Below are 11,275 nucleotides of genomic sequence, written 5' to 3'. Positions count from 1 at the left end.
ATTGATTGACTGGAATGAATAGAATTCGTGGTAGGAGAGAAAAAGGAAAAAAGGAAAACAAATTTTTATTATTAAATTTAAAATGAAAATAAAATTAGAGAAATTTGATATAAAAAAAGGTAGCAGGCAGCGTATTTTTCGGGAGAAATTCGGCGAAAAAGAAAATTAGGGGGAGGAAGAGGGAATAGGAGGAAGGGGGATAAAGAAAAATTTTAAATTTTTCTTTGAAATATAATAAATATATATATTTTATTTAGTTTAAATAATTAATATTATAAAAAATGGAATCAAATTTTTTTTTTTTTTTTTTTTTTTTGGAAATTTTTCAAAAGTTCAAAAGAATCATTAAATAATAATAATGATAATAATAATGATAATAATTATAGTTTCGTTTAACAAACAAAAATAAAGTAAATAATTTAAAGTATAAGATTGAAATTTAAAGCGCGCGCGCTTTTTAATGTTTTAATTATTTATTTATTAATGTTATTAAATATTTAGGTCGTCAACCTTTTCCGTTTTTTTATTAATATTTTCCACCATTTTGAAATTTTTTTTTCTTTTTTTTTTTAATATGTTTTTTTATACGGTTGAAAATAAAATATCGTAAATTACGAGTGATTTTATTAGAGAGGAATATTAATAATAATAGTAATAATGATGATTACGTAGCATGAGGGGGGTGGGGGTAGGGGGAGAGAAGGAACGACGTTTGACGACGACAGCGACATAAAAAAGAAAAAAACGTCGCGAGAATTTTTTTTTTTTCGGTTTCGTCGTTTGTTCCATGGTTTAAAGAAAATTAAAAATTTTCCGTTAAATTTTTTTTGTTTCCCGACGACGACGACGACACACACACACACGTCGTGGGAATTTATTATCATTTAAAAAATTTATATTTATGGAAAAGCACAAAAAAAAGGAATTACAATCGTATAGTCGTCTGCTGTTGCTGGAAAAAAAAAATATTTCATGCGTCATATTTTTTATTTTTATTTTTGTCTTTTGTTTTTTAACCTTTTTACTTACACCTGACCTCGAAACGTAAAGTTCGAAATTCACGCAATTTGGAAAAAAAAAAGGGGGAACGAGTGGGCGGAGAGGGGAGGATGGGAAATCGTGAAAATTAAAAATGAAAAATTGAAAAGGTAGAAATTTAATACACAGTAGAAAAAAAAAAAACTCAAAATCATATGTTGATAAATGAATTCACCCCCCCCCTTTCCCCAATAAATTTCCAGCCGATTACGATTTTAATGATAATGATGACGATGATGATGATGATGGAAAAAATGAAAATGTAAATAAACGAATTACGAAAATATTTATAAATAATTTTGCATATAATTATAAATTTTATTATTTACTAATTAATAACATTAATTATTATTAATATTTTTTTTTATATCGACGTAATGTTATTGATTGGTTTTATTATTATTCGAACGAGGGGGAGGATGGAGGGGAGGAGTAGGAGGAAGGAGAAGGTAGGGAACGAATTAATAAAACATAAAAATTCGTTTTATTATTTAACAGGTGAAAATACGAAAAAAAAAACCGTTTTAATTAATTAATAATAAATTTTTTATAGGATTTAAAAAAAAATCAAACTTAATTATTTTTAATTATTTGGATATGAGAGAGAGAGAGAGAAAGAGAGAGAAAGAAAGAGAGAGAGAGAGAGACAGAGACAAAGAGAGAAAGAAAGAGAGAGAGAGAGACAGAGAAAAAGAGAGAAAGAAAGAGAGAGAGAGAGACAAAGAAAAAGAGAGAAAGGTGAGAAAATTTGTTATAATAATTTTTTTTTTATTTTTCTCGATAATATCATAAATATTAATATTATTATTATTATTATTATTATTATTATTATTTTTTTTTTTTTTTTTTTTGTTATGTCGTCGGTGTCGTTTTGTCGTTTGATGTCAATCAACCCATTTTTTTTCCTTCGCCTCCCCCCGTTCTCCCCGTTCCCCCCAACAAATACCATGAACCATCACCGCCATCTCGTAACAATAAACGTCGTCGGCGTCATTACACCGCCGCCCCTTCAAACGTGAAGATTCGCATATCGTTGACGCATTTACAAATTTCGAAATTTTTAATCTTTATCGAAAATTTATTAATATTATTATTATTATTAAAAAAAAAAATACGTGACGTCAATGTTGTGACGCAATTTTTTGTTTTAAAAATAAAAAAAAATTTTTCGACGAGGAAGAAACGTCGTCGTTTTATCAATAAATTGATAAAAGGGAAACGTTTTTGATGATAATAATAAATGATTCGAGTCGGTTATTAATTTTTTTTTTTTTTTAAAAATGAGTCGATAACGATGACGACAATAACGATGATAAGAACAATGACGACGATGATAACGATGTTGATGATAATGATGATGATGGCGGTGGTGGTGATGGTAAAATTAATAAGAAATTGATTGAATGAAAATCAATAAGTAAAAAAAAAAAAAAAAGGGAAATAAATTCGACAAAATTTTTTTATTTTTTTCTACCAGCAGCAACAGCAGAAGAAAAAAGAGGAAAATTTTTTTTTTTTTTTATAAATCCTTATTTATCATTTGGTAAAGGTTTCGAACGTTGAAAAAAAGGAAAAAAAGGAAAAAAAAAAGAAATAAAAAAAAAAAAAAAAGATCATGTAGTGCAGAGAGAGAAAGAGTGAGAGAAAAAAAGAGAGAGAGAGGGGTGAAAGGGGGAAGGGTTATTCGTTCCCTGACATTTAAAAAAAAAACATTTTCCTTTCCTTTCCTTTTTTTCCTTTTTTTCCTTTCTAGTATAAAAAAAAAAAAAGATTTTAAGGTATTTCGAAAAGGACATATACTTAAATTGAATAATATAAAAACTCGTAACACGGTCGTTTAGTACCGTTTTTATCATCATCATCATCATTATTTCACTCGTTTTGTTAAAGTCTATTAATTTAAACGTAAAAAACGTTAAACTTTATATACTCGTATGATTGCAAACCGGGGGGTGGGGCGAGGGTGGGGTTAAATAAGTTTATATATATATTAGAAAAACCGTTGGAAAATTAAATGTAATTAAATGTCAAAAAATTATTATTATTATTATTATTTCTGAACGAAAAAATGAAAAAAACGTTACATTGGAAAATAAATTGATTTTTAACCGTAAAAAGAAAATGAAAATGCCATTTTCAATGATTTGTCATAAACCAAATGAAGCAGAAGAAAAAAAAGGAAAATGGATTTTACAACGAGAAATCTAAAAAAAAAAAAAAAAAAAAAACATGGCGGAAATATTTAAAGAAAAATTCAATTTTTTTCGTTTTTTTTTTTTCCGAGAAGAATATAAATTTTTTTTTATTACGAGGAGGAGAGGAGAGGAGAAGGAAGGAGGAGGAGGAGAGAAGTTAAAAAAAGTTTTCCTGTATGAAAAAATTTTGTTGAACAAGAAGTGAAAAAAGTTTAAGAAAAAAAAAGAAAATTTTAAATTAATAAAAAAAAAAGAAAAAATGGAAAATGGAAAACGTGTGCAATAACGCGCCGACGAATGTTAAAAAAAAAAAAAATCAAAACAAGAAAAAAAAAAAGGAAAAAATTTCTATGTCAAATATATATATATATAAAAATATAAAACGATGTTGAAACGTTTAGAAGGAAAAAAAAAGGTCGGAAAAAAGGAAAAACGGAAAAGGAAAACAAAAAAAAAAAAAAAGGAAAAAAAGAAATTGATGGAAAAAAAACGGAAAAAGTTACAAATCAAATGAAAGGATGAAGAGAGGGAAGGGGGCGGAAAGAAGAAGGAGATGAGGAAAAACGGGGGGCGGGGGTGAGAAATGGAAAAAAAAAAATTTCCTTTTTTGTCGTCGTCGTCGTCGATTTCCGTTAATTACGATTTTCTTTTTTTTAAATTTTCTTAATCGTTTAATGAGTGAACGCCTCCATTTTGTTATTATTTTCACTATGGAGGGAGGGGGAGGGAAAAATTCGATCGAAATCCTTTTAGGCTTGAGATTTAATAATAAAGAAAAAAAAAATTTCTTAACCTTATCCAAAAAAAAAAGATATAATAATAATAATAATAAAAATAAATTTTTCTCAATTTACGTTTTGCTTTCACGCAAAAGTTCAATGAGCTTCTTAAACGCTAGCAAAAAACAAAAAAAAAATTTTTTTTTTTTTTGTTCCCGAAACGAATTCCCAAACCCAAATAAATAAATAAAAATAAAAACTAATTATGTCGGGGGAATGAAACAAAAAATGAAAAAAATTAACCGTAGCAAAAAAATTGAAAAAAAAAAAAAAAAATTACTTATTTAATAATAATAATACTTTTTTTTTTCAATTTTTTGCTGGGAATTATTTGCGCGCGCGAAAAGGGGGAAAAAAAACCTTATTTAATGAAAGGTGAAAACGAAAAGTGAGAGAGAGAGAGAAAGAGAGAGAGAGAAAGAGAGAGAGAGAGAAAGAGAAAGAGAGAGAGAAAGAGAGAGAGAGAAAGAGAGAGAGAGAGAGAAAGAGAGAGAGAGAAAGAGAGAGAGAGAGAGGAACTTTTTTTAAAAAAAAAATTTTTTGTTTGTTTGTTTGTTTGTTTGCTTGTTTGTTTATATCCTCCTGCCAATTTAAACTCTATAAATAAAACGTTAGAAAGAAAAAATGAAAAAGAAGAAAAAAAAAAAATTTGTTTTCGCCATATTTCACGTAAATATAATATCGTCTGCTTGTTTTTTTTTTTTTTTCTAATTTTTTCTTATTTTTTTTTTTTTTAATAACAAATTAGTTTACATTATTTATTTATTTATTATTAATCATTAATCATTTATTTATTTAATTTTTATAATCTTTATTCGTTTCTATCGAACGCAAAAAAAAGAGAAGGAAAGAAAGAAAAACGTTTGCTCTACGTTATTGTTTTACATCACCTTTGATGACGTCATTAGGTGGTGGTATCAAATGGAAAATTTTTAAAATTTGTCCGTTTGTTTGTCCGTGCGTATTAAATATACATGTCCGATTGTTTGTTGTTGTTGTTGTTGTTCATATAATTCATCCGTTAAAAAAACTGGCATGTAATTTACCTGTTATTACCTGACGAAAATAATAATAATAATAATAATAACGATTATAAAATTGAGGTGTTTCACAATGGCGTAAATTCGTTCATTTTTTTTTTTGTTTTTTTTTTTTTTTTTCAGCACGTTAATTAATTTATTTTGCTATTAATAATATATATATTGTTTTTTTTCGTCCGTGTCGAATAATAACCATAGCAAAAACGATGAATAATTGCGCAATTGTAACGTTTTAAGCTTTTTTTCATAAACAATTTTTTTAAATCGCGGTCGTGGGGGGAGATCGTGAATATGAAAATTTTTGCTACCGTTAATAAATATATTTTGTCGTCTGCTCATTTATTTGTCCTCGTCGTGAATTTAAAAAAAAGGAAATATTATTTTTGATAACAGCAAACCTCCCCCCCCACACACACACATGCATGTAAAAAAATTTTTTTTTTGTGAGTGCGAGTGTTTATTGGTTTTCCTTTTTTTTTATGATTTTGACATATCATTTTATTTTTTTGTTCTTTTGTTTGAATGAATTTCGAATTTTGAATAATAATAATAATAATAATAATAATAATAATAATAATAATAATAATAATAATAATAATAATAATAATAATAATAATAATAAATCACAGAAGGCTGCGATTGACGGTTAATTTCAAAAAAAAAAAAAAAAAAATGAGTGAAAAAAAAAATCATTATTCAAATTCTACTACGAACGATTCCATCTTTTTCTTTTCTTTTTTCTTTTCTTTTTTCTTTTTCATCTTTCGATAACGTGTTCTAGAGAAAATAAGAGAAAAATTATCGTACATAAAAGAAAAAATTTTTCTAGAAGGAAAAAGAAAAAGAAAAAAATTTTCGATTTGATCGATTGATTTCGTCATGTTTAATATGTCGTAGAACGACAAGTGCGAACGTTTGTAATTTTTTTTTTTTTTTTCATTAAAAATTATTAATTGATAATAATAATAATAATATTAACGTTATGCCGACATTGAATTTTTTTCTTTAATTATCGATCGAAAGTAAAAAGAAAGAAAGAAAAAGAAAATAAAAGAAAGAAAGAAAGAGAGAGAGAGAGAGAGAAAGAAAAAAAATTGTGAAGTGATTTCTAAAAAAAGATTTTTTCGAACGTGAAAGTTTTTTTTTTTTTTTTTTTCTCGAATCTCCTTGACGGTATTAACGTGTAAGATTAAAATTGTTTTAAATGACGTCAGACTAGAGAGAGATAAAAGATTATATATATATATATATATATATATTTTTTTTTAACAACACGGACGTTTTTAATGTTTAAGATTCGAACTTTTTTTTTTTTTTTTTTTTTTTGAATTCATTCCAATTTATTTAAGTCTTCCGAGTTTTTTTTTTCTTTTCATAACGTTTCGTAAATTGAAAAATAAAAAATAAAAAAACAAACGTACGACGACGACGACAACGACAAACAGGGTTTTTTTTTTTTTGATCCGGTTGTCGAAACGAATAATAATAATAATAAAAAACGGAAAACATTTAAATAAACACAGGGGGGAATGAAGTAAAAGAAGAAGAAGGACGAAAAAAATTTTTTTTTTTTTTTGTTTTGAAATTCCCGGGAAATTTTTTTTTTTTTTTTTTTCATAATAAAATATTTCATAGAGTAAATAAATGGTTTTGTTTACATCATTTTAAAAATAACAAGTAATAGAATAATAAATAAAAAATAATAATAATTAAATCATAGAGGATAAAATCGTTTTGATTTGAAAAATGAGAGTAAACGTTTATCTCTTACCAACCCCCCCCCCCCCACAATTTTCATTCGGTGAAAAACGTTAAATGAAAATTTTTTTTAAAAATAGGTCGATTGATAAGGGGTCACGTGAAGTCGATAATAAATTTAAAACCTTTTGCGCGCTTTGATTTTCGTGATTTTTCGCCCCTGTTTATTATTAGTATCATCATCATCATTACGTTTTTTTTTTTATACCTTTTTTTGCGTCATCATCATCATCATTATCATTATTATTTTTTATCATAATCGATTAGTGAAAAATTTAAATAACGGAAAAGATTTTTTCTTTTTAAAATTAATTTACATTTTTTACATAAAAAAAAAAAAAAATTTAATATTATGCAGATGTTATGTAGTAATGATTTTTTTATTTTTATTTTAAATTTCGAACGTGTTTTATTATTATTATTATTATTGCGAGGTTGGGAGGAAAACACGCGTGGATTTAACTTCCCTCTTCGTGCGTTCAACTTTTTTTTTTATTTTTTTTTTTTTTTTGATGTTTTCGAAAACATGGGGAATAATAATAAAACGTCAAATAAAATTTTAAAAAAATTATTTACATTGCCACAAAAAAAAAAATGAAGGGAATCTAAATTATTATTATTATTATTATTATTATTATTATTATTATATTTACATATATCATATTGATTTATTTATAAAAATTTATACATATATATATAAATAATATTCGAACGTAATTAATTTCTCTCTCTCTCTCTCACTTATTCGTAGGGAATTGATGCCAATTTTTTTTTTTTTTTTTAAATTTTTTTATTTAACGAAAATGCATTAAAAAAAATAAAATAAAAAAATTTTTTTCGTCACCGTTTGACGCGTATAAAAAGAGAAAGAGAGAGAGAGAGAAAGGAGAGAGTAAGAGAGAGAGAGAGAGAGAGAGAAAGTTTAAAAATCCTGTAGAAGAAGAAAAAAAAACGAAAGACGAAAAATCTGTGAAGTCGTCGTTTTTCGTGATAATTTCTTTTTTTTTTTGGCGTGATACGTGTTTTATTCCACGTCGATACTCCCCCCCCACAATCCCCCCACCCAATCCCCTCCTCCCACCGGACTCGGGATCCCGCCGGGATCTATATTTTTTGCCATGTAAGTTGAATACAAAAAAAATACGTAGGGAGAAAGGGAAAAAAAAGGTAAACATGTTTTTTTTTTTTTTGTTCGTATAAGATTGATTTTTATTAATCGATTGATCGATCGATTCATCGATACGCTTCACTCGATAATTAATTATCGAAATTCTTCATTTAAAAAAATGCGAAGGAAAAAGTCGTTAAAGTTTTAAATGAGGCGGGGGGCGGAGGCTCGTTCAAAACGTTCTTTCGTTCGTTATAAATTTAAATTTTTAAAATTTTTCCCGCCAAATTTTTTTGCTTTAAGAATGGTGATAAACCTTTTAAATGCATCTAATCGACGGTGTGCGTGTGCGTGTGCGTGTGCGTGCGTTAAAATAAATTTCGTGACAAAGTATGTGTTCCAGTACAGGTGATTCGAATGGTTCAAAACAATGACGTCATAGAAATTAAAAAAAAAAGTCGTAAAATGTTTTGAAACAACATGGAGGTAAAGAAAGGAGAGCGCGCGTGTGTTTTCGTGTCGGCGTAAGAAAGTAAAAAAAAAAGAATAAAAAATGATTGATTGATTGATTGATTGACTGACTGACTGACTGATTTCTTTTTTTTTTTTTATCGTTCATCAGATTTTCACAAAATTACGAAAAAATTACAAAAAAAAAATGATTGAAAATTAATTCCCGGTCGGTGGTTTTCCTTTTTTTTTAATCTTTAACCCTGATTCATCATCATCATCATCATCATCGATATCGAAAAGAAAAAGAAAAAAGAAAGAAAAGTGTAGGAAGAAAAGGGAATTAATGACTCGAAAAAAAAAAAAATTTTTTTTTGATTCGTGATCAAATATGTGTTTCCCGACGCAAAAAAAAAAAAAAAAAAAAAAAAAAAAATAGAAAAAAATAGAAAAAGAAAGAAAGAAAGAAATTTTTTTATCGTGGCGATAAAAAAAAAAAAATTTGAAACAAAATAATAATAATAATAATAATAATAATAATTTATTGATCGCGTTTTTTAGAATATTAACCGTTCGCGTTGAACGTTTACGATACGATTTCGAACGCGGTAAAATAAAAATAAAAACAGAAAAACGATTCGAAATATTTGATTTGATTTTTACATTTCGATGAAACCTTAAAAGGTTAAGAAAACGTCACAAAAATGAAAAGGAAAATTTATTTTTTCAATTGAGAAACGTTTAAACCGGAAACGGATAAGAGGAGGGATTCGATATAGGAAAAAAAATAGAAAATTTTCTTATTAATGATATTTACCGGAAGTGAATACGTTAAGGTTCAAGGTATGATTTATTTGAGGAGGAGATGAAGGGAGAGAGGGAAGGGGGGTGAAGGAGGGAAAACGATTTACCTGCGAACGAGCAGCTGGCCTCCTACGTCTTCCGCTTGGGGTACCCGTATCGGGTGTACCGCTTCCTGATGGCGGTAACTGGCTGTTCATGACGAGTGCCTCCATGGAAGAACATCCTGGTGCACAAATGGACGCGGATCGGGCTTTGCTACAGCCGCTAAACGAACCTTCTTCGCTCATCGTCATCTCCCGGGTTACTAAATTGTTTTTTACAAACTGCTCAACGTAAACTGTTCCGACGTTCGCCGTTTCCCGTTCGGTTACGATTATTTTCGTTTCATTTCGTTTCGTTTCGTTAGAGAGAAAATTTTTTTTCAAGGGAAATTCAACAAGTGGATGATTGATCCCCTTCAAAATAATAAAGAAAATTTAATTTTTTTTTTCTTTTTCGTTTGTTTGTTTGTTTGTTGTTTTTTTTTTTAATAATTTGTACTATTAAAATTTTTGTCGAACAGAAACATGTTTTTTTTTATTAAAAAAAAAAACTTTTAAAAATAATTTTAATTAATTAATTAATTTATTATTATTATTATTATTAAACATAAAAAGTTTTAAAAAGTTTTTCCAACTACTCTCGCGAGGTTTTTTTTTTTTTTTTTTTTTTTTGGTTGTTTTTTTATCGTGAGAAAATGTCGAAGTTGTTGTAAAATGAAAATCAGAGGAAAAAAGGAAATGATTAATGAAATGAACGAAAATGAGGGGGGAGAGAGAAAGAAGGGAAGGGGGGGGGGGGGAAGGAGAAAGTTGAAAAGGTAAATGGACCCCCTGAGTTAATTATAAATAATTGACAAAAATTTTTTTTTTTTTGTTTTTTCTGTTTTTCCATCACCGCTACCACCACCCCCCCACTTTTAAAGTTTTTTAATTAACGTTAAAATGACGTCACACACACACACACGCACACGCACACGCATAATCGATTTTTTTTTATCGTCGTCGTAATTATTAAAAAAAAAAAAAATGTCGTAAAGTTGAAAAGTTTACGTTGTTTATTCCTCATATCGTTTTATCCCTTTTCTCCATTTTTTTTTTTTTTTTGTCCAGAAATAATTAAAATTCATTTTTTTCTTTTCTAGAAATTTCTATGGCGCGTAGGCTTAAAAGTTTTCCCATTAAAAAAGAGAGAGAGAGAGAGAGAAAAGTTTTTAAAGCTTAAAAAAAAAATTTATGCGCATTTATTTAAATATATATATTTTTATTTTTATTCATAACAAAACAAAAATTTTTTTTTTTTTATCTTTTTTTTTTTTTTTAGGAAAAAGATCACTTCCAGCTGGAAAATTTTTTTTATTATCATTATTATTATTTTTTTAATTTAAAACAGATATAATTTTATTATTATTATTATTAAATTAAAACGAATTGGAAAATAAATAATAAAAAAAAACATAAATGTCGGTGTCTTTTTCCTTTTTTTCCCCTCCCCCCCTTTTTAACAGTTTCGAATATGAAAATTTTAAAATTGAATAAAAAATAACAATGATAATAATAATAATAATAATAATAATAATAATAATAATGATGATAACGATAATTACGATGACGTGGGGGTGAAAAACCGTCGGGAAAAATTTCAAAAAAAAAAAATTCGATGATGATACGCGCGTCCATTTTTTTTTTTTTTTACCGTGAGCGAATTCGTCTCGTTGCCTTTTTCGGGGAAAATTTTTTTTTCTCTCTCTTTCTCTTTCTGAACGCACCCACGTGAATTCATAAACTTGTTCAAAAAAATTTTTTTTTTTTTTTGTTTTTCGTTAATTAATTAAGTTTATATTAAATTCGTGTAGAGGAAAAATACTCGTTGGATGGTTTTTTATGATTTCGTACTCATTTCCGGTTTTCACCCTTATCAAATTTATTTACCCTTATCGAGGAGAAGGAGGAGGAGGGGGAAGGGGAGGGGGGGGGAAAAATAAAACTTTAAATAAATTTAAATTCGAGAATTTTTTTAATTTTAAAAATAAAAATTTTCAATACCAAACTATTTATTATTATT

General features: G+C 27.2%; 2 protein-coding genes across 2 annotated transcripts in view; both read right to left on the bottom strand.

The window, feature by feature from the left end:
• Nucleotides 1-543, bottom strand: part of Phum_PHUM565860 (uncharacterized protein) — a gene marked incomplete at both ends in the record, with an annotated part of 2,340 nt that extends 1,797 nt beyond the window's left edge. Inside the window, one exon of the mRNA XM_002431994.1 lies at nucleotides 511-543. Coding sequence (XP_002432039.1) covers nucleotides 511-543 — 33 coding nt within the window. The remainder of the gene's footprint in view (nucleotides 1-510) is intronic.
• An 8,411-nt stretch (nucleotides 544-8,954) lies between these two features.
• Nucleotides 8,955-9,465, bottom strand: Phum_PHUM565850 (uncharacterized protein; the record flags this gene model as incomplete). The annotated part of the gene is made up of 2 exons (XM_002431993.1): nucleotides 8,955-9,044; nucleotides 9,280-9,465. The coding sequence occupies 2 exons, from the start codon at nucleotides 9,463-9,465 to the stop codon at nucleotides 8,955-8,957; spliced, it is 276 nt and encodes a 91-aa protein (XP_002432038.1).
• Nucleotides 9,466-11,275: the final 1,810 nt, after the last annotated feature.

Source organism: Pediculus humanus, genomic scaffold (genome assembly GCF_000006295.1).
Source record: "Pediculus humanus corporis 1103172108299 genomic scaffold, whole genome shotgun sequence".
In the NCBI taxonomy this organism is placed as follows: Eukaryota; Metazoa; Arthropoda; class Insecta; order Psocodea; family Pediculidae; genus Pediculus; species Pediculus humanus.
This window is presented reverse-complemented; position numbering and strand designations above follow the sequence as displayed.